Genomic DNA, 24004 nt, shown 5'->3' on the forward strand with positions numbered 1-24004 from the left:
GCTCCCCAGGGAGAATCCCTGAGCCAGCGGTCTCCCTCCTTTTCTGTGTTCTCTGCTACAGGTCTGGGTTTGACCTGATCATTTCTCATACCTTTCTGACTCTGTACTTTCTTTATAGCCTTGGTCATAGAACAGCTGTTTTGCTTGCCTTTAGATCAACCTAGCGAGAATTGCTCTAGTTTTAGTTGTAAATTGATGTGTTCCGAGGGGAGGTGAGTCTGCTATCCTCCTACTCTGCCATCTTGATCTCCTCTAACCTGAGATCCTCTTAATTGCCATCAACAAGTGTGGGGTCAGTCTCATCAATCCCAGAACCAAGGTGAGCAGTGACAGGAAGAGAAGGTGTGGATAGGCTTCTCCGTCTGCATTTCTAACAAAGGCCCCCAGGCCCAAACCCCCAAAGTCCCCACCAGCCACCACCATCCTCACTTCATGAGTGCTCCTGGCCACACATCTTGAGGAACTGTCCACATGTGCTGTGTCTACTTCCTTACCTCGCATCTGCTCCATGAAGACGGCTAACACAGTCCTCAATACTAAATCCAATGAACGTTTAGGGCTTGTCCTTTCAGCAACATCAGATGCTGCCAACCACTCCCTCCTTCCAGAATGCTCTCTGCCCTCACTCGTCAGGGGGGCAGGCTGTGCTGCTGGGGGAACTCTGCTCTGATGTGTGGGCCTGAGCAGCTCCCACCAAGGCGGCCAGAAGGCAGAGTCTTGCCACTGACACAGGAGGGTACAACTGGGACTGTCGGCACAGGGGGCCAATGACCACCCTCTTCCCCTTGGCTCCATGTGCCCACCTTCCTGCTTTTCCTCATGTCTTCCTTGGTCCGTCTCTCGGGCAGTTTCATGGGCTTCTTCTCCATCCATGTGCCCCCGCCACCCCACATACTGTGTTCCCCAAGGTCGGGTCATCTTTGCATCTCCCTCCCACCTCCAACTCTGCTGAATCATTTCCTCTGGGACCACAGCTGGAGCTCCTTCAGACTCTCAAAATTCCAATTCTGGCCCCACACACCTGAATGTCCCCTAGGGGTCCTTGGTTGTCCCACCAGCTGGCCCCAAGCAAGGCCTGCAGGAGGAAGGCAGCTGCCTCCCACACCAGCTCCACAGCACAGCTGGACTGTACTTTCTTGTTCCTTTTCTCGTCTGATGGTCACCTGCATCTAGGTGCTCAATCACTCCACAGGAGTGCTATTCTTTCCAGAAGCCTATGTGGGAGGCAGTGGGGCTCCATTTTGAAATGGAGGCCCAAAACCAGACAGTCCTGCTTTCTGGGATGACAATGTTGCTGTCTGAGGCAGCCCTGACCCACCAATGTTTACATGACTCATATTTATCCCACACTCAGCCCAGGATAAACAGGAGCTACAAGGAAGTTGCTGGGGTGTCTGCCCCTACACATCATCACATACATGGGAATATGAGGCCCAGAGGAGGAGTGTGAATAGGGAGAGGTCACATGGTAGAACTCAAGTTGGTGTTTCTAACACTGGGCTCCTAAACTGATGTTCTCAACTCTAGATTCCCTTCAAGGCCAAAGGCTATTGGGATTATGCCCATCATTCCACTGAGGAATCAGCCAATGCCAAGCTATTAGGAAGCACATCACTGCATATGGGAAGACATGAATTGCATATGGGATGAGATCTCTGCCCCCAAATCATGCCCATGTAACCTCTCATTCTCTGACTCAGGATGGCTTCACTTTGGCACTCATCCCTTGGACTTTGTTAGTCTGAGGGATCCAAAGATTGTATCATTTACCTTGTAGGTTCCTGAGAGGTTGTCTTTATTTACACGCTGTTGTTCACCATAGCCACTCCTTTAGTGGGCAATATTATGAACATTTCAGATAAGTCCCATGATGCCCGGAGGGCAATCAACTCCACCTGCAAAACCACGACTCTTTTTCCTTTGTTCATCCCCTTGAGATGAAAGGTAGACCAGAATGGTTTTCCCAAGAGCCTCCCTGGCTCTGCTATATGCCTTTCTTGACCACTCATTACCATCAGGTCACCCCAAGCAGAGAGGAAGGATAAGAAGTGGGCAAGCTGTGGCTACTTCTTTGAAGACCGCCCAAAGCAGGAGAGGGACATGCCGGATGTGGTGGAAAACATCATGAAAGAGTACCACTGGGAGGATTCAACAGTGGGGGCTTTTGGGGTTATGTTTCAGGAGGAGGGACCTTCATGGAGGGAACTGTTGGTTCATATTCTCCATGGTGGGCAATGCAGTTTGCAGGGTGGGCTCTCTGTTGGTCTCTGAGGTGGGTGCTTGGGTACATTCATTCAAAGGCCGGTTCACTGGGCACCAGCTGGTTCTATAACATCATCCATGGGAAATGGTGGTGGTTTAGTGGTTTTCTAGACAGGCTCTTGTATGACAGCTGTAGATTCTGGGAGCTCCCCTACACTCTTGGTTAAAGGCTCAGGGCTTTCCATAACTTCCAAAGGTTCTTCCTTTAGGAGGCTTACGCTCGGAGTCTCTGTGGGATAGAAAAGACAGAAACATAAATTCCTCCAAAGTTGCTTCTTTCTAATCTTTGCTTTCATGAGGTAAAACCCTAGTCTTCTTTACAATGTTAGCCCCTCACTAGGGGTCTTTCCCTCTAGTTTTCTCCCTACCCAGGCTTTGGCAAACTTTGCTAAGGTCCTCAATTCATCAAGGTGCTGGTGTTTAAGAGTCTATTGTGTGAGCTTCTAGCTCACCATGGAAGCCTTCAGAAGCCAGAGACAGACATTTGCTTAAAGTTCATGCATTTTACAACCATTACTTCCAAATCAGTTTGAATAGAAAAATGAATTAATATCTACAGTTTTAGGTTTCTAATTCATGAATGTTGCTCCATTTATCTGGGTCTTCTTTCTCTCTAAACTTTAGTAGTTTTCAGAGACCAATCATCTATCTTCTTTGCAAGGGCTTGCAATATTTTCCTAAAAATTCTATTTATGTTTGCGTGCTGTTGTAAATGATGCTATTTCGATTTTTAAGTTTCCAATTATTCAAATATAATATATAGACATAAAATTTATTTTTCTTTATATTAACCTTGTATCCTAGAGCATTGCTTAACTCATTTATTAGTTCTAGTAGGTTTGTTATTAGATTCCTTAGCATTTTTTTAATATAAATAATCACATCTGCAAATCAGGAGTCTTATTTCTTCCGTTATGCCTGTTATTTACCTTAGTATACTGGCTATGATCTCCCCTACGATGCCAAGTAGAAATGGTGAGGAGATATCCTTGCCTTATTTATGATACTAGAGGGAAAATGCTGTTTCACAATTTAAAAATGTTGTTAGCTGGAGTTTTTTTGGTAAACATCTATCAGATTGAGGAAGTTTCATTCTATCCCTAGATCATGCAGAGCTTTGATTGTAAGTGGGTGTTGATTTTTGCTAAATACACATTTTCTACTTAATATTGTTAATATTATAGATTATACTGATTAATTTTCAAATGACATCTTCATCTTACAAAGGTGGGTTAAAACCTCACTTTCTCCAGATGTTTCTCTTCTTTATATATTGATAGATTCAATCTAATATTTTGATCAGAATTTTTATGTCTAAATTCATGAATGATAATTATCTGTAAATTTTTAGTTCTTGTACTATCTTTGCCAGACATTTTTTTTATGAGATTATTGCTATCCTCAAAGAAGTCAGCTAGGAAATGCTTCTTTCTCGTCTTTTTTCCTGAGTTGGTGTAAAGTTGATCTTATTTTTTAATATTTGATTAAGCAGTGAAACTCTTTGGACCTGGACTTTTCTTTGTAGTGAGGTTTTTTCATTTTTGTTTTTTTCAGGGCTGCACCTAAAGCATATAGAAATTCCCAGCCTAGGCATCGAATTGGAGCTGCAGCTGCTGGCCTAAGCCACAGCCACGGCATCAGAGGATCTGAGCTGCGTCTGTGACCTATACCAAAGCTCATGGCAACACCAGATCCTTAGCCACTGAGCGAGGCCAGGATCAAACCTGCATCCTCATGGATGCTAGTCAGGTTCATAATCTGCTGAGCCACAATGGGAACTCCTTTGGTGAGGTTTTTAATACATAGATTTGATTCTGATAGAGAATAGGTTATTACAAGTTTTTATTTCTTTTCTCAGTTCTGCTAAGTTATATATTTCAATAAATTTGTCTACTTCATTTAAACTGACAAATTTAATGGCTTAAAATGTTCATAATTTTTGTTTTTATGTCTAGGATCTGGACTTTCATTAATCCAGAATGAATTAATCATTCATTAATCATTCATAACAGGCAATTTTTCCCTCCCTCATTTATCTAAGAGTTTGTCACTTTTACTAGTATTTTCTAAGATCTAAGTTTTCACTTTAAAATTTTTCTCTATTGTTTTATCTTTTCTATTTCACTGTTCCTGCTATCTTTATTATTTCTTTCCTTTTTCCTGGAGAAAAATTTACTTATCTTTTTTTTAAACTTGGCTTTTAACTTTGAGGTCTCACGATATATTTCCTTTTTTAAAAAAATAACTTTATTGGAGTATAGGTGACTTAAAATGTTGTGCTAGTTTCAGGTGTACAGCAAAGTGAATCAGCCATACATAATATGTGTGTGTGTGTGTGTGTGTATACACACATTCTTTTTCAGAATCTTTCCCCATATATAGGCTATCACAGAGTATTGGGTAGATTTCCCTGAGCTATACAGGAGGTCATTATTACTGACTAATTTTGTATATAGTAGTGTGTATATGCTAACTGCAACCTCCCAATACATCACCACCCCCCAATGTTTCCCCTTGGTAACCATAAGTTTGGTTTCTACATCTTTGAGTCTGTTTGTTTTGTGAATAAATGATTTTCTATCATGTTGTATTAGATTCTACATACTGACCTCAAATGATATTTGTCTTTTTCTGGCTTACTTCACTTAGTACGATAATCTCTAGGTTCATCCATGTTGCTGCAAATGGCATTCTTTCATTCTTTTTATAGCCAAGTAATATTCCATTGTATGTATGTACCATTTCTTTTTTATCCAGTCCTCTGTCGACAGACACTTAGGTTGCTCCTATGTCTTGGCTATTGGAAATAGTGTTGCAATGAACACTAGGGTGCATGTAACCTTTCGAATTATGGTTTTCTCTGGGTATATGCCAAGTGTTGGATTGCTGGGTCATATGGTATTTCTACATTTAGATTTTAAAGGAACCTCCATGATGCTTTCCAGTGGTTGCACCAACCTACATTCTTAGCCACAAAGTAGGAGGGTTCCCTTTTCTTCACACTCTCTCCAGCATTTATTTTTTGTAGACCCTTATTTGATGGCCATTCTGACTGGTGTGAGCTGGTATTTCATTGTAGTTTTGATGTGTATTTCTCTAATAATTAGTGATATTGAATATCTTTTCATGTGTTTTTTGGCCATCTGTATGTCTTCTTTGAAAAAAATGTCCATTTAGATCTTCTGATCATTTTTTTGATTTTTTTACATAAAGCTGTATAACATGTTTGTGTTATTTTGGAGATCAACCCTTTATTGGTCACTTTGCAAAGATTTTCTCCCACTCTGTGGGCTGTCTTTTCATTTTTAACAGTTTTCTTTGCTGTGCAATGTTACATCCCACTTGTTTATTTTTATTTTACTTAACACAAATAAGGTGGATTAACAAATATTTCTGAGATTTATATCAAAGAGTGTTCTGCCTATATTTTACTCTAAGAGTTTTCTAGTGCATCTATGTTTAGGTGTTTAATCCATTTTAAATTTATTTTTATGTATGGTGTTAGAGAATGTTCTAATTTCACTCTATTACATATAGCTGTCTAGTTTTCCTAGCACTATTTGCTGAGAGATTGTCTTTTCTCCATCGTATATTTTTGCTTCCTTTTTTTGTAGATAATTAACAATAGATAAGTGGGTTTATTTTTGGGCTTTCTATTCTCTTCCACTGCTCTATATTTCTGTTTTTGGGCTGGCCCCATACTATTCTGATGACTGTAGCTTTGTAGTATAGTCTGAAACCAGAGACTGATTCCTCTAGCTCCATTTTATTGTCTCAAGATTATTTTGACTATTCTGTTTTTTTGTGTTTCCATGCAAATTAAAAATTTTTGTTTTAGTTCTATGAAAAGTACCATTGGTAATTTAATAGGGATTGCATGAATTCTGTAGATTGCCTTGTGTAGTATAGTCATTTTGACTACATTGATTCTTCTAATCCAAGAACATGGTAGGTTCATCCATTTGTTTGTGTTATCTTCTATTTTCTTAATCAGTGCCTTATGGTTTTTGCCTCTTTAGATAGGTTTATTCCTAGGTATTTTTTCTCTTTGATGTGAAGGTAAGTGGTATTCTTTTCTTAATTTGTCTGATCTTTTATTGTTAGTTTATATGAATGTAAGAGATTTCTGTGTATTAATTTTGTATCCTGCAACTTCACCTGCAACTTCATTATGAGCTCTAGTAGTTTTCTGGTAGTATCTTTAGGATTTTCTATGTATAGTATCACGTCATTTTCAAACACTGACAGTTTTACTTCTTTTCCAATTTGGATTCCCTTTAATTTCTTTTTCTTCTTGGATTGCTGTGTCTAGGACTTCCAAAACTATGTTGGGAGTTCCCATCATGGCTCAGTGGTTAATGAACCCAACTAGCATCCATGAGGATGTGGGTTTTATCCCTGGCCTCGCTCAGTGGGTTAAGAATCTGGCATTGCCATGAGCTGTGGTGTAGGTCGCAGGTGTGGCTTGGATCCCACATTGCTGCGGCTGTGGTATAGGCTGGCAGCTACAGCTCCCATTGGACCCCTAGCCTGGGATCCTCCATATGCCATGGGTGCAGCCCTAAAAAGACAAAAGACAAAAAAAAGACTAAAACTATGTTGAATAAAAGTGGTTAGAGTGGACATCCTTGTCTAGTTCCTGATCTTAGCAGAAATGCTTTAGCTTTTCACTACTGAGAGTAATGTTAGCTGTGGGTTTGTCATATATGGCTTTTAATACCTTGAGGTAGGTTCCCTCTATTCCCACTTTCTAGAGGGATTTTTTAAAAGTCATAAATGATTGTTGATTTTTGTCAAAAGCTTTTTTCCAGCATTTATTGAAATGACCAGATTTTTTTAATACTTCAGTTTGTTGATGTGGTTTATAACATTATTTGATTTGCATATATTGAAAAATCTTTGCATCCCTGGGAAAAGTCCACTTGATCACAGTCTATGATCCTTGTAACACATTGTTGTATTTTGTCTGCTAACATTTGTTGAGGATTTTTGCACCTATGTTCAGCAGTAATACTGGCTTGTAATTTTCTTTTGTGGTATCTTTGTCTGCTTTTGGTACCGGGGTGGTGGTGCCCTCATAGAATGAGCTTGAGAGTATTCCTTCTTCTGCAATTTTTTTGGGACAGTTTCAGAAGGATAGATGTTAGCTCTTCTCTAAATGTTTGAGAGATTTCACCTATGAATCCACCTGGCCCTTGGCTTTTGTTTGTTGGAAGTTTTAAATCACAGTTTCAATTTAAGTACTTGTGACTGCTCTATTTATATTTTCTATTTCTTCCTGGTTCAGTCTTGGAAGGTTAAACCTTTATAAGAACTTGTCCATTTCTTCAAGGTTGTCCAATTTATTAGCATGTAGTTGCTTGTAGGAATCTTATGATCCACTGTATTTCTGTATCATTGTTTTAATTTCTAAATTTATTAATTTGAGCCCTCTCCTTTTTTTTCTTGATGAATCTAGATAGAGGTTTATCAATTTTGTTGATCTTTTCAAAGAACCAGGTTTTAGTTTCACTGATCTGTTTTTCATTGTTTTGTCTTTATTTCGTTGATTTTTGTTCTGATCATTATGAATTCTTTCCTCCTACTAAATTTGTTTTTTGTTTGTTTGTTTGTTCTTTCTCTAGTTGCTTTAGGGGTAAGGTTGGTTTGTTTATTTGGGATTCTTTTTTCCTGAGGTGAAACTGTATTGCTATAAACATCCATTTTAGAACTGCTTTTGCTGTGTCCCATAGGTTTTGGATTGTTGTATCTTAGTTGTTATTTGTCTCTAGGTATCTTTTTATTTCCTTTTTGGTTTCTTCAGTGATCCATTGATTATTTAGTAGCATGTTATTTAGTCTCCACATGTTTTTGTGGGATTTTTTTGTGGTTGATTTCTAGTCTTATAATGTTGTGTTCAGGAAAAAATGCTTGATAGGATTTCAATTACTGAGGCTTGATTTGGGACCCAAGATGTGATCTATCCTGGAGAAGTTCCATGTGTGCTTTAGAAGAATGTGTATTGTGCTGTTCTCCAATGGAATATTCTACAAATATCAATTAAGTCCATCTGGTCTAACGTGTCATTTAAGGACTGGGTTTATCAAATTTCTCTGTGGGTGATCAGTCCATTGATGTAAGTGGGATATTAAAGCCCCCCCATTATTGTTACTGTCAATTTCTTTTATGGCTGTTAGCAGTTACCTTATACATTGTGGTGTTCCTATGTTGGGTTCATATTTATTTACAATTGTTATATCTTATTTAGTTGATCTCTTGATTATTAGGTAGTGCCCTTCTTTGTGGTTTTGTTTTTCTGTATCCATTCATCCAGCCTACATCTTTTGGTTGGAGTATTTAATCATTTACATTCAAGGTGATTATCAATATATATGTACTTATTGCCATTTTCTTAATTGTTTTGGATTTGTTAATGTTGGACTCTTTTCTTCCCTTCCTTTTGTTCTCTTGTGATATTATAACTATCATTAGTTTTGTAGATTGCTTTTTCTTTTTTAAAATGTGTTTATCTATTGTACTTCGTTGGTTCGTGGTCCCTGTGAGGTTTTGAGTAATGTTATATATATGCAAATTGTTTTAAGTTGCTTTCCTCTAATTTCAAATGTATTTTCAATATCATGCATTTGTAGTTCCTGTTGTGGCTCAGCAGTGATGAACCCAAATAGTATTTGTAAGGATGAGGGTTCAATCCCTGGCCTTGCTCATTGGGTTAAAGGACCTGGCATTGCCGTGAGCTGTGGTGTAGGTCACAGATGTGGCTCAGATCTGCTGCTGCTGTGGCTGTGGTATAGGCTGGAGCTCTGATTCAACCCCTAGCCTGGGAACTTCCACATGCTACAGGTGTGGACCTAAAAAGGCACACACAAAAAATCCTGCATTTGTACTCTCCTCTTCTCAAGAGTGCTGGTTTTGATATCATATTTGTGTATGGATCATTTCCTAACTTTAATTATGTTTTCCTTTACTGGTAAGCTTTTTCATTTATAATTTTCTTGTTTCCAGTTTTTGCCTTTTCTATTCAACATAGAGAAGGTATTTTGGCATTGGTTGTAAAGCTAGACTGGTGGTTCTGAATTCTTTTAACTTTTGCTTGTCTGTAAAGCTTTTGATTCCTCCACTGTATCTGAATGAGAGTCTTGCTTGGTAGAGCACTCTTGGTTGTAGTTTCTTCCCCTTCATAACTCTAAATACATCTTGCCACACCCCTCTGGCTTGCAGAGTTTCTGCCAAAAAATAACCCCTATAAATATAGGGGTTCCTTGTAAGTTATTTATTGCTTTTCCCTTGTTTTAATATTTTTTCTTTGTATTTAATTTTTGTCAGTTTGATTAGTATGTGTCTCACCATGTTCCTCTTTGGGTTTATCCTGTATAGAATTCTCTGAGTTTTTTCAACTTGAGTGAGTGTTTCTTTCCTTATATTAGGGAATTTTTAAGCTACAATATCTTCGAATATTTTCTCTGATACTTCTCTCCGAGACCCCTATGATGAAAATGTTGGTATGTTTAATGTTGTCTTGGAAGTCTCTTAGATGGTCCTCGATTCTTCTTATTCATTTGTCTTTATTATTTTCTGTGATAGTGATTTCTACAACTCTGTTTTCAACCTCACTTATTCATTCTTCTGCTTGTTACCCTGCTATTGATTACTTCTAGTGTATTTATCATTTCTGATATCACTTTATTCATTTTGTTTGTTTGTTCTTTACATCTTCTAGCTCTTTGTTAAACATGGCTTTTAAATTATTGATCTGTGCCTCCATTCCTTTTCCAATACCTTGAGTCATATTTACTATAATCATTCTGAATTATTTTTCAGATAGATTGCTATTGCCCCTTCATTTGGTAGTTTTTGTGTGTTTTTATCTTGTCTTTTGTCTGAAACATATTTCTCTGTTGTGTGACATTTTCTAACTTTCTATGATTATGGTTCCTTTGATAGCAGGTATGTAGGTGCCATGACTAATGCATGGTCCTGAAGTTATCTCCATTGAAGAACTGGATGCAACTGGAGCACATGAAGAGAGTGGTGGTGGCTCACTACCTCCCCTAGAGCCAAGTGGCTGCTGGAAATGGGTTCTGTAACAGAGGTAGCAGTGTTACACATGACTGCTCCTGGAGCAGAGGGGACAGCAATGGTTTCCATGATTCCTCCCACTATTAGGCAGCTCACACAACTGCTCCCTGAAGCTAGCAAGGATAGCAGCAGTTCATGCAACCATTCATGATGCAAGGCAGCTCATTAACTTTACAATTTTAATTGTAATGTGTCTAGGTATATCTCTTTTTGGGTTCATCCTATTTGGAACTCTCTGGGACTCCTGGATATGGATGTTAGTTTCTGTCAAGTTTTCAGCCACTTTTTGTTCAATTAATTTTGGGGGTCCTTTATCTTTTTTCCTTTTGGGAACTCTGAAACGTGACTGCTATTACACTTGATGTTGTTCCAAATGTCCCCTAATGTATCTTACTTTTTCTAAAATTCTTTTTTAATTTTGTTGTTCCATCTGGATGAATTCCAATGTTTTTTTCCTCCAGCTCACTGATTCATTCTTCTACCTCACCCCGTTTGTTGTGTACCACTCTAATTTTTTATTTTTTATTTTATTTTTTTATTTAATTTTATTTTTTGCTTTTTAGGGCCATACCCATGGCATATAGAAGTTCCCAGACTAGAGGTCAAATAGGAGCTATAGCTGCCAGCCTACATCACAGCCAAAGCAATGTGGGATCTGAGCTGTGTCTATGACCTGCACCACAGCTCATGGCAATGCTGGATCCTTAACCCACTGAGCAAGGCCAGGGATTGAACCCGTATCCTCATGGATACTAATCAGATTCATTTCCTCTGCGTCACAACAGGAACTCCCTTATGTATTTTTTAGTTAAGTTATAACTTATGTTTGGTACTTTGTTATGCTTTCTTTCTGTTGAAGTTTGCACTGTGTTCATCCATTTTTCTCCTGAGATCAGTGATTTATTTATGACTATTACTTTTAACTCTTTATCAGGTAGATTGCATATATATCTTTCACTTAGTTCTTTTTCTGAGATTTTTGTCTTGTTCTTTTGATTGGAACCTATTCCTCTAATTTTCTTCTAATTCTGTGTGTGTGTGTGTGTGTGTGTGTGTGTGTGTGTGTGTGTGTGTGTGTGTCTATGTAATAAGGAAATCAGCTATCTCTTCCAGGTTTGTTTCATGCCTTATCATGTGGCCTCTTTTGGCAAATACACAAGTAATTTTGAACATGTATATTTGGCAGTTGTTGAGTATACCATTTTCTGTACACAAGTCAAATTGGCTAAAAGTGTTCAGACTTCTATATCCTGATTTTATTTTTTGTGTGTGCTTAGTTGTTCTTTCAGGTAATGAGAGGAATATTAAAATCTCCAACTATTATTTGTCTCTTTCAGTTTTTGTTTAATGTGTTTTGAATCTGTTATTAAGTGTAAAATTATAGTGCCTTCCTGATATAATGACTATTTTATAAGTACAAAATCTTCATTTCCAGTAATGCCTCATTTTTAAAAATTTTTATTAAAGGATAGTTGATTTACAATGTTCCTTCAATTTCTGCTGTACAGCAAAGTGACCCATTCATATATATATGTACATTCTTTTTTTAATACTAACTTCCATCATACAATAACCCAAGAGATTGGACATTGTGCTATTCAGTAGGATCCCACTGCTTATTCATTCCAAGTGTAACAGTTTGCATCTAACAATCCCAAACTCCCCATCCATCCCACTCCCTCTTCCTTCTCCCCTGGCAACCATAAGTCTGCTCTTCATGTCTGCAATATGATCCTGTTTTGTAGATATGATCATTTATGCCATACTTTAGATTCTGTATATAGGTTATATCACATGGTATTTGTTGTTCTCTTTCTGACTTCCCTTACTTAGTATGAGACTGTCTAGTTGCATCCAAGTTGCTGCAAATGCCATTATTTTGTCCTTTTATGGCTGAGTAGTATTCCATTATATATCTGTACCACATATTCTTATTCCATTCATCTGCTGATGAACATTTGGGTTGTTTCCATGTCTTGGCTATTGTGAATAGTGATGAAGTGAATATAGGAGTGCATGTATCTTTTTGAATGAATGTTTTATACATATATATCCCCAGTAGTGGAATTGCTGGATCATAAAGTAGTTCTATATTTAGTTTTCTGAGGAATCTCCATAGAGTTTTCATTAGTGTTTGTACCAGTTCACATTCCCACCAAAAGTGAAGGAGGATTCCCTTTTCTTATACCCTCTCCAGCATTTGCTACTTGGAGACTTGTTAATAATAGCCATTCTGACCAGTGTGAGGTGGTATCTCATAGATTTGATTTGCATTTCTGGAATACTGGATGACATTGACCATTTTTTCATGTGCCTACTGGCTAACTGCATGTCTTCTTTGGAAAATAAGTCTATTTAGGTATTCTGCCCATTTTTCGATTGGGTTATTTTTTGTTGTTGTTGAGTTGAATGAGTTGTTTGTATATTTTGGATCTGGCCCTCGTCAATTGCATCACTTACAAAGATTTTTCTCACATTCTGTGGGTGGTCTTTTCAGTATTTATTTGTTTATTTCTTATCAAACAGTCTTAGTCGTAATCAGTTGTTATTTCCCCAATACATTATTTTTTTTTCTACTGTACAGCATGGTGACCCAGTTACACACACATGTATACATTCTTTTTTCTCACATTATCATGCTCCATCTTTTCAGTTTTTTTTAAATGGATTGCTCTGTTGTTCAAAAGTTTTGACTTTAAAAAGGTCCCATTGGTTTATATTTTTTATTGACCTTATTCTAAGAGGTGGATTACAAACAATGTTGCTGTGATTTATGTCAAAGACCATTCTACATATGTTTTCCTCTGAGAGTTTTATAGTATATGGTCTTACATTTTGAGTTTATTTTTGTGTATGGTACTACAGAGTATTCTAATTTCATTCTTTTATATGTAGCTGTCCAGTTTTCCCAGCACTACTTATCGAAGAGACCATCTTTCTTCCACTGTATGTTCTTGCCTCCTCTGTCATAGATTACTTAATCATAGGTGCTTGGACTTTCTATTCTGTTCCATTGATCTATATTTCTGTCTTGTGCCAGTACCATATTAATTGAGTAAGTGTAGCTTTGTAGTATAGTCTGAAGTCAGGAAGCCTGATTTCACCAGTTCTATTTTCCTTTTTCAATATAGCTTTGGTTATTCAGGGTCTTTTGTGTTTCCATACAAATTTTAAAATATTTTTAGTTCTGTAAGAATATCCTTGGTAATTTGATGGGGACTGCATTGAATCTGCAGACTGCCTTGGGTTATCATTATGATAATGTTGATTCTTCTAATCCAAGAGAATGGTATATATCCATCTGATTGTGTTTTCTTTGATTTCTTTCATCAGCATCTTATAGTTTTCACAGTATAGTCTTTTGTCTCTTTAAGTAGGTTTATTCCTAGGTATTTTATTCTTTTTGATGTGATGATAAATGGGATGGTTTTCCTAATTTCTCTTTCTGATCTTTCATTGTTAGTATATAGAAATGCAACTGATTTCTGTGAATTTTGTATCCTGTAACATTGCCAAATTCATTGGTGAGTTCTAAAAGTTTTCTGGAACTGTCTTTAGGATTTCCTAGGTATAGTATCATCTGCAAACAGTGATAGTTTTACTTCTTCTTTTCCAGTTTGCATTCCTTTTATTTCTTTTTCCTCTATGATTGCCCTTGTTAGGACTTCCAAGACTATTGAACAGTAGTGGTGAAAGTGGACATCCTTGTCTTGTTCCTGATCTTAGTGGAAATGTTTTAAGTTTTTCACCATTGAGAATGATGTTATTAGCTGTGGGTTTGTCATATGTGGCTTTTATTATTTTGAGTTAGGTTTCCTCTACCCCAACTTTCTGGAAAGTTTTTATCAGAAACAAGTGTTGAATTTTGTCAAAAGTTTTTTCTGCATCTATTGAGATGATCTTGTGGTTTTTATATCTCAGTTTGTTGATATGGTGTATCATGGTGATTGATTTGAGAATAATGGAGAAATTCTGCACCCCTGGGATAAATCCCACGTGATCATGGTGAATATATTTTCATATATATTTGGATTAGGTTTGCTATTACTTTATTGAGGATTTTTGCATCTATGTTCATCAGTGCTATTGGCCTGTAACTTTCTTTTTTCTTTCTTTCATTTTTTCTTTCTTTCTTTCTTTTTTTTTTTGTATGCTTGTCTGGTTTGGGTGTCAGGGTGATGGTGGCCTCATAGAATAAGCTTGCGAATGTTCCTTTCTCTGCAATTTTTTGGAAGAGTTTCTGAAGAATAGATGATAATTCTCTGAATGTTTGATTGATTTCCCCTGTGTAGCTACCAGGACCTGGACTTTTGTTTTTTGGAATTTTTAAAATCACATTTCCAATTTCTGTACTTGTGATTGGTCTATTCAATTTCTTCCTGTTTCAGACATTTGTAAGAATCTGTCCATTTCTTCTAGATTGTCTATTTTACTGGCATACAGGTGCGTATGGTAGTCTCTTATGCTCCATTGTATTTCTATGGAGTCAGTTGTAATTTTTCCTTTTTAACTTAAAATTTTATTGACTTGAGTCTTCTCCCTTTTTTCTTGATGAGTCTGGCTAAAGGTTTATCAATCGGGTTGATCTTATCAAAGAACAAACTTTTGGTGTCATTCATCTTCTCTGTTTTCTTTGTCACCATTTCACTGATTTCTGCTCTGATCTTCATGATTTCTTTCCTTCTACTAATTTTAGGCTTTGTCTGTTCTTCCTTCTCTATTGTTTTGGGTAAGTTTAGGTTTTTTAATTGAGCTTTTCTTGTTTCCTGAAATAAGACTATATTGCTATAAACTTCCCTCTCAGAACTGCTTTTGCTATGTCCCATAGGTTTTGGATGGTTGTATATTCATTATCACTTATCTCTAAGTTTCTTTTTGATTTCCTCTGTGATTACTTTAATGATCCATTGGTTGTTTAGTAGCATATTTAGTTTCCAAGAGTTTGCAATTTTTGCTGTTGTTGTTGTTTTTCTTGTAGTTGATTTCTAGTGTCATAGCACTGTGGTCAGAGAAACTGCTTAAAATAATTTCAACTTTTTAAAATTTACCAAGGCTTGATCTGTCACCCAAGATGCGATGTGTCCTGGAATACGTTCCTTGTGCACTTGAGAAGAATGTATATTCTGCTGATTTAGGATCGAATGTTCTAGAAATAACAGTTAAGTCTATTTGGTCTAGGCTATCATTTAAGTACTGTGTTTCCTTGTTGATTCTCTGTCTGGATGATCTGTCCATTGATGTAAGTGAGGTGTTAAAAGTTCCCTACTATTATTGTGTTGCTGTTGATTTCTCCTTTTATGGTTGTTAGCAGCCTTATATATTGCAGTTTTCCTGTGTTGGGTGTATATATATTTCCAATTTTTATATCTCCTTCTTGGATTGATCCTTTGATTATTATGCAGTGTCCTTTGTCCTTAGTTACTTTATTTTAAAGTCTCATTTGTCTGACATGATTATTTCTACTATGGCTTTCCTTTGATCTCCTTACTTTCAATTTGTATGTGTCCTCAAGACTGAAGTGGGTCACTTGTAAAGAGCACATATATTGGTCTTGTTTTTGTATCCATTCCGCTAGACTGTTTCTTTTTCTTGGAGCGCTGAATCCATTGACAGTGTAATTATGGATTAGTATGTACTTATTGCCATTTTCTCGTTTTGGATTTTTACTTTGGTCTTTTTTTGTCTTTTTCTTCCTTTCTTCTTTTGTTATATTTTCTTTTGACTTACTGTCTTTAGTGTTGTGTTTGGATTGCTTTTTTTTTACGTGTGTGTCCATTATAGTTTTTTTCATTTGTGGTTTCCATTAGATTTTGATATAACCAATTCTGTTTACAGAATTGGTTTTGGTTGCTGTTCTCTTATTTTGCATTTTCAACGTTCTGCACTTTTCTCCACTTCTCATGCTTTCTAGTTTTGATATCGTATTTGTCAGTGGGTGATTTTCCACCTTTATATTATCTTTGTCTTTACCAGTGAGTTTTCTCATTTGTAATTTTATTGTTTCTGATTGTAGCTTTTTTTTCTGCCTAGAGAAGTTCCTTCAGTAGTTGTTTTATAGTTTGGTTTGGAGGTGCTGAACTCTATTAGCTTTTGCTTTTCTGAAAAGCTTTTGATCTCTCCATCAAATGTGAAAGACAGCTTTGCTGGGTAGAGTTATTCTTGGTTATAGGTTCCTCCCTTCATCACCTTAAATTTACTTTGATACTTCCTTCTAGCTTGCAGAGTTTCTGCTGAAAAAAAAATCAGCTTTTATCCTTATGGGGTTTCCTTTGTATATTATTTGTTGATTTTCTCTTGTGGCTTTTAATATTTTTTCTTTGTATTTAACTTTTGTCAGTTTGTTTAGTACATGTCTTGCTATTTTTCTCCTTAGGTTTATCCCATATGGGATTCTCTGTGCTTCAGCTACTCGAGTGAGTATTTCCTTTCCCATATTAGGGAAGTTTTCAGCTATAATACCTTTAAATATTTTCTCTGGCCCTTTCTCTCTCTCTTCTCCTTCTGGAACCCCTATGATATGAATATTGGTACGTTTAATGTTGTCCCAGAGGTATCTTAAACTCTCCTCAGTTCTTTTCATTCTTTTTTCATTTTTCCCCCGTGGCAGTCACTCTGCCTTCCACCTCACATGTTCATTCTTCTGCCTCTGTTGACTCCTTCTAGTGTATTTTTCATTTCATATATTGTACTACTCATCTTAGTTTGCTTGTTATTTAAGTCCTCTAGCTATTTGTTAAACATTTCTTGTAACTTCTCTATCTGTGCCTCCATTGTTTTTTTCCAAGATCTTGGATCATCTTTACTATCATCACTCTGAACTCCTTTTCAGGTTGATTGCCTATATTATCCTCATTTAGTTGTCTTTGTCTGTTTTTGTCTTGTTCCTCCTGTTGAAAGCTATTTCTTTTTCATCTCTTAATGTCTAACTTTCTATGTTTGCCATTTCCTTGACAGTGGGTATGTAGATGCAGCAGAATCTAGTTCTCAGGCGTGGTATCAGAGCATGTGATGGGAGCAGTGGTTTATGTTACCTCCTTTGGAGCGGGATGGCTGCTTGGAATGGGGTCTGTAAGAGCGGTGGCATTGGTTCACAGTTCAGGATTACTTTCATGGTAGGGTTGGCAGCACTGGCTCCTGTGACTCCTCCTGCTACCAAGTAGCTCTTAGGGCCATTTCCTATAACTGGCAATGTCAGCAGCTGCTCCTGCATCCATCCTCCATCAGGGAGGCTCTCAGGACTGCTCTCTTTAGCTGCAGGGGCAGGCAACCTTTCTGCAGTTACTCCCTTTGTTTGATCCCTCTAGGGAGTCTTCTCTGTAGCCCTAAGGGCAGGGGCTGATCTTTAACTCTTATTAAAAGGCTCTCTGTTTCCATAGGACCTGTACAACTCTTGTAGTCCCTCGCACTACTAGGCCAATTGCAGACTGATCCCTGTAGCCACCACGGAGCAAAACATGCATCCTTTCAGTGGGCCTGTGTCAGCTCTAGCCAGACATGCAATGTGCACTGCTTCTGTGGTCCCCTCCCTGGCTGTTTACGGGGATTATGGAGTTTATGGTATTCCTGAGCACCCCATCAATTCTCTTGGCCATCTGCATCTCCTGGATAGTGTGTGCTATTTCTGAATTCACTTTGCCCACCCACCAGGCTCTTACATCTCCTGAGACCATCTTCACTGTTTCTGAAATATCTTTGCCTGCCCACTGGGCCTTATACGGCTCTCTGCCTACCCACCAAGCTTTTTGTGACCCTCAGGATTGTCTGTATTGTTTGTGAAATAATTTTGCCTTTTTACTGGGCCTTTTTGTGGCTCTCCACCCCAATGCTCCATGTTTTTGAATTTTATTTTTAAAGATATTATTTCTTATGCTTATTATTTGCATGGCATATTATTTTTTATCCTTTCACTTTTAATCTTTGCTTTTGTATTTTAAGTATTTCTTTTGTAGATAGCATATGGCTGTGTCTTGCTTTTTTACTATCCAGTCTGATGATCTCTACTGCTATCCTGAGAATTTGGTCCATTTATAGCTAATGCCATGTTTCAACTTGTTTCCTGTGGGGGATTTTTGTGTGTGTATTATTTTTCTTCCTTTGTTCTCTTTTTCCTAAACCCATCTGCTACAAGAGACATTCTTTTGCTGGCTTTGAAGAAGTAAAATGCCATGTTTTGAGAAAGCTATATGGCTAGGACCTGAAAGTACTTTCTAAGATATCAGAGCAAAACTCTGCCAAGTGTGATTCAGAAAATGTAGATGACTTCAGTTTTGAGATTTTAAGGAACTAAATTCTGCCAACAACCCATGAGCTTGGTAGAGGACTCAAAGCCTCAGACGAGACTACAGACTGGGCCAATATCTTGATTTTAGTCTGGTGAGATTCTATGCAGAGCACCTAGCAAAACTATGCCTAGACAGCTGGTCCACAGAAATTGTGAGACAATAAATTTGTAGTGCTTTGACCTGCTAGGTTTGTGGTAATCTGTTACACAGTAACTAAAAACTAACCCATACTGTAATAGAATATATCCAAAATCAAGCAAAGAAATTACATAAGCTAAAGATATAAATAACATTCTTGGTAACCTATGGGATAAGTAACCATATTATCATAGGTTAATATGAAGCCACCTAACATCTATGTAATTGGAATCCCAGAAAGAGAGTAGTGATAGAAAAAGATTTGAAAAATATACATTGAAAATTTATACTGATCCAACACTGATCTAAAAATTTCAGAAAACCCTAAGCAGATAGACACACTCACATATACACACTCATAGACACTATAATAAACCAAACCATAATAAAATTACTTAAAACCAGTAATAAAAGGAACAATCTTAAAAAGCAGCCACAGAAAGTAGAGAAACTATGATAACAAAAAATGGAAGACTCCTTTTTTTGGAAGACTATTCGTAACAAACTATATGAGACAGAAGAAAAAGGATAAACTTCTTCATAGGCTAAAAAAATACATCCTAAACCAAGAGTGGTGAGGAACTCCTTCTGGTGGCAGCAGCAGGTGCAGCAGTACCACCCATCCTGGGGAGGGGTGAGGTTGTGCTGCAAGACACGACACTATGCTTAGTGTTCAAGGCCCTATTCTCCACACTCAGAGTGGATCTGGGCAGTGGTTCTGGCTTCTTCCCAGTCTGTGTTCCTTCCCGGATTCTCAACTTGGTTCCACCACTTCTAAGTACTCAAACAGATTTTCAATAAATTTACTTAGATGAAGAAAAACTGGTTTCTGAAATGGGCAACTGAAAACTTAGAAACAGGAAAAATTCTTAATATTCTACTCACCTTATTTTCTTCTCTTTTTAACATGATGGTAAGTTGGGTCAAGTAAACTGAGTGCTTCATCCACATTCATACATTTCTTTAAACTTTCCTTCAAAATCTCTCTCCCATCCATGCTTTCCTCATCATCCATATTCTTTTTATTTCTTGGCTGGATTACTTTTATGGACTTAACTTGTGTCATTCCTAACAACCAGCACTTCAATATGTGACTAACTTAGAATATAAAGCCTTTAAAGCCATGATTAAAATGAAGCCACTGTGGTGAGCCCTGATCCAGACTGAGTAGAGAAGAGAAAATCTGGACACACAGAGGACACCAAGTGTTTGTGTGTACACAGAAGAAAGGCTGGGTGAGGACTCAGCCAGAATGTGGCTATTTGCAAGCCAAGGAGAGAGGTCTCAGAAGAAATCAAACTTGCTGACAAATTGATCTTGAACTTCTAGCCTCCATAACTGTGAGAAAATCCATTCTGTTGTGTAAGCCACCCAGTCTTTGGTATTTTGTTATGACAGCCCGAGTTTACTATTACAACTATTGAAATTCATAAGGCAGGTGAATGCAGTCTTTAGACTTAACAACCAGCAGTGTGATATTTTTAATATCCATATAACTCAGAATTACTAGAGATATCACTATTCCTTAATAAATTTGGGTAAACTTGTTTAAATCTTCAGTTTTATAGTATGAAAGACCACTATCTTTCAAATTTCTGAACTTATTTTTTTTCATAGTCCTTATGGATCCATTCCTACAACTCTATGTATGTGTTCAACTCTGCCAGCTGATATAGGCATCCCATTATCTTTACTGCTGTCCACAATAAACTTAATTAAGTCATGATTTTGAGATTGTAGCAACTTTGTTTAAGGCTCCAGGAGCTATTAGAGGAAGCTAAATCATGTACTACACAGTCCTCTGGCTCCTAACTGGTTTTTCCTCTGATGTTGCACTGGCTTCCCAAATCAGTAACTTGCTGTGTGATTATATATAGAATAAACTCTAGCTTCTCTTCCCCTTACTAGGCCTATCTCAGTTTCTCAGCTCCTGAGTTATTCTGATGCATAATAAGTTATTCTGCTATTCCATCCCTTTATACAGAAATCTAATCATACTGTTTCCTTGTTTGAAACTCATTTGCCATCTCCTGACTGAGTATATGCAGAGCCTAGACTCTAGCCCATTATTCCAAGATCTCTGCAGTTTTCACCTTCCAAAGTACATTGCCCACAATTAAAGTCCCATTAAGCACCTTCAGCTCTGATGGTCATGGCAGTTTCTCTGTCCTGGACCTAGGTGCCTGGTCCAGCGGGGCCAACTGCTGTACCTTGCTTGCTTCCTCACTGCTCTCTGTGGGACAGACCTCTTTTCTCTTGGGCAACCCTCCATTGACAGCTTTCAATTACTTCAGACTCTCTCAAAGTGCCTGGCACAAAGTGGGATTCAATAACTGTGTGATAAGTGAATATATGAACAAGTGAACAAGAAACCACCCAGGTTCACGGTCTTCCAAGGAGCCTCACTGCTTAGAGGATAGAGTCCAAAATGAATCCTGATGCCAAGGGCCTTCCAGAATCTGTGCCTAGCCTATCTGTCCCCATTTCAGTGAGACTGGTCCCAACTCCCCAGTTCAGACTCCTTGAACTCTTGTCAGAAACATTAAAGGAAAGCCCTGTATCCTGAGGCAATGGGTAGGGAGGAAGAGATGGGAGTCCATGAGGTCTCTGACTTTACCTGCATAACTGCTGATACCTTTGAGGACTTTTTCACTTTGGCTTTCTCTCCACCTAGAAGAAAGCAAACTACCCATGAACCCATAGGCCTCTTCCAAAAAAGGCAATAATGCAAGACAATGGCCATAAAAGAATATCATCCAGTCAAATTCCTCCTTAAGCAGAGGGTTTGTAGTCTCCCCCTTTAAAGGCCACCTCAAATGAAAAAATGATGGGCATGCTGGGTCCTAACTGCAATGATCTCTGCTACCAGATGGCCCCTCTTTACCCTGAAACTTGCAGTCTTGTAGCATCTGCCCTGCAAGGATTCAAAAATGTAATTTTCTTGGACAGATTTTTAAAGAACTATGACCTGGAAAGAGGCAATGATTTTCGCAGGTTCACCCAGCAGCCAAGGGCAAAGCCAGGACAAATTTCCAGGCTTTCCAGATTGTGAACTTGCCCTTACACAGCACCCCGCTATGTGCAATTCTGTGGAAAGCAGGAGGATTTGGAGGCACTTTTGTGAACAACCTTTGGTCCCTGTCCCATCCCAGTTGATCCACACTGAATCTGTAGTCACAGGCTTTGGTTAAGCTTTAGCAAGAGTCCTCGTCCTTCAAATGTGGTCTCATGTTCAGTAGGTGGGTCACGTGTGAGGAGCTGCAGGCAGCATCAGATGATAAAACCCTGTCTCCCTGAGGATTTGCCATGTGGGATTATGGGAAGAGTGTAACTGCTTTTCTCAAATTTCCATAAAAATCACTTATATTTCTACTTTAGGAAAAAGCATTTAAAAATTACAAATATATGCTTACCAATGAAAATAAAATATGGCAACAATGAAAACTGCAGAAGCACAGTCCAGGAGAATCCACATCAAAATATAGAAATTTGGTGTCTGCAAAACATAACACAAACCATACTTGTGGGACTTCACAACTAGAAGGGACTTTAGATCATGCGGGCCAAGTTCCTTGCTTGGCTGCCAGGGATGGAGTGAGGACAGACCAGGCAGAGGAAACTTGATTGATGGGGTTGGTCACAAACACGGGGAGTACCTGCTGCTATCCTAACAAAACCCCCCTAATGTGCGTAGATCTCTATAAAGGATTAAACACTTCACCCACTTCATCTCCCTGAACCCTCAAGACAGAGGACTGAGGGAGTTTCAGAGATGTCACTTAAAAAATCTGATAGCAATAGAACTAGGATAAATAAATAGTTTAGAAATCCCGCTAGGGGATTAAAGACAGAAAGGGAATTTTAAGGGAGTTTTGGAGACTGTTGTAGGCTAATGACCACTCCAGAAAAGAATCCAGTAACCTAGAAACAATATACACTACCCTGAAGGTAATGCCGCTCCAGACACATCTAAACTCCAGACACACTCAAACCCTGATAGTTATAACACAAGACAAAAGATATGGGGTCTGAGTCTTGTAACATGAAGTCAGGTAGTTAATAGTCCTTGAAAAGTAGCATTTCTGCATGTAGCCAGGACAGAAATATAGGTGAAAGGGGAAAACACTAGGTAAAAGGAGACATTATCCTGAAACCTGAGATAAATTATACTATTTTAGTGTATGTTACCACCCTTTTGCTAATATATGATATATATTATATACAATTATAAATTACATGATATATATAATAAATTGTATATAAAGTTTAAATAATTTATTAAATTTATATATTATATATAATATATACAATTTAAATAGCACCACAACAGTCCTGGTTAAACCATCTAGGGTCAAAATAGGAACTAAGGATGTAAGCCTTGACATCTATCCAAAAACGAGGATAAAGGCAGTCTTCTCCTCTACTTTTCCTTTCACTATAAAACTGTAGCTTTTTTTGTCCTCAGGGCTGCTGTATTCCTTTGCCAACCTGCTTGTATCTCTCATAGGTGTCCTATACTGATAAATTCACTCTTTGCCTGCCACTTTGCTTCCACTGAATTCTTTCTGTGATAAGACAAAAGAATCTTAGCTTCAGTAAATCCCGATGCTAGGGATTTCAATCAAAAGACAGTAGGTTTGAGGCCCCTCTTAGGTCAGGGATCATGAGTTCAAGTTCTAGTCTAAGGTGTCTGTGGATCTGAGGTCCAGTCTGTGGGTTCGAGGCCCAATCTGAGTTTTGTCTGGTTTCAAGTCCCACCAGAGAAGGAGTATGGTTTCAAGTCTATTCCAGGAGTAGAGCTCAAGTTTCCTGACTTCCAGTGCTCTATGTTTTCATGGCTTCCCAAACCTGGCTGTGCATTTAAATCTACCTGAGCAGCTTTTAGTAACACAGGTGCCCGGGACTCACTACAAACTCGAGAATTAGAATGTCTGAATTTTAAACAAGCTCCACAGGAACAAGCAACCAGCCAGTGAACCAGCATTTAGGAACCATTCTCCTAAATCACAGTACTTCACATAAGTATGTTGAAATTATAATTTTTACCTAACATGCCCACCTCTCCAGGATCCTTGCCTAATCACCCATTTCACAAAGCTCCATCTTCTAGGTTCTCTTGTATGAGTTTTTTAATTGCCTGGTTTGATCCTTCCTAATTTCATTGTTCCTCCTCCAATATCTCTTGATGGTACTGAGTCTGGCATTTTTATTCTTTCTTATACCTTTTTCAACATATTCCAAGGTCT

General features: G+C 37.9%; 1 protein-coding gene across 1 annotated transcript in view; it reads right to left on the reverse strand.

Annotated features, from left to right (window-relative positions):
* Positions 1 to 1841: 1841 nt before the first annotated feature.
* The window catches only part of LOC125112073 (glycerophosphodiester phosphodiesterase domain-containing protein 4-like), a 108709-nt gene continuing 86546 nt past the window's right edge, over positions 1842 to 24004 (reverse strand). The window contains exons 15-17 of the mRNA XM_047754331.1: positions 22172 to 22254; positions 21376 to 21428; positions 1842 to 2491 (exon numbers count right to left, since the gene is read on the reverse strand). Of these exons, the coding sequence (XP_047610287.1) occupies positions 2370 to 2491; positions 21376 to 21428; positions 22172 to 22254 (258 nt within the window). The 3' untranslated portion in view covers positions 1842 to 2369. The remainder of the gene's footprint in view (positions 2492 to 21375; positions 21429 to 22171; positions 22255 to 24004) is intronic.

The sequence above is a fragment of the Phacochoerus africanus genome, chromosome 11 (assembly GCF_016906955.1).
Source record: "Phacochoerus africanus isolate WHEZ1 chromosome 11, ROS_Pafr_v1, whole genome shotgun sequence".
Lineage (NCBI taxonomy): Eukaryota > Metazoa > Chordata > Mammalia > Artiodactyla > Suidae > Phacochoerus > Phacochoerus africanus.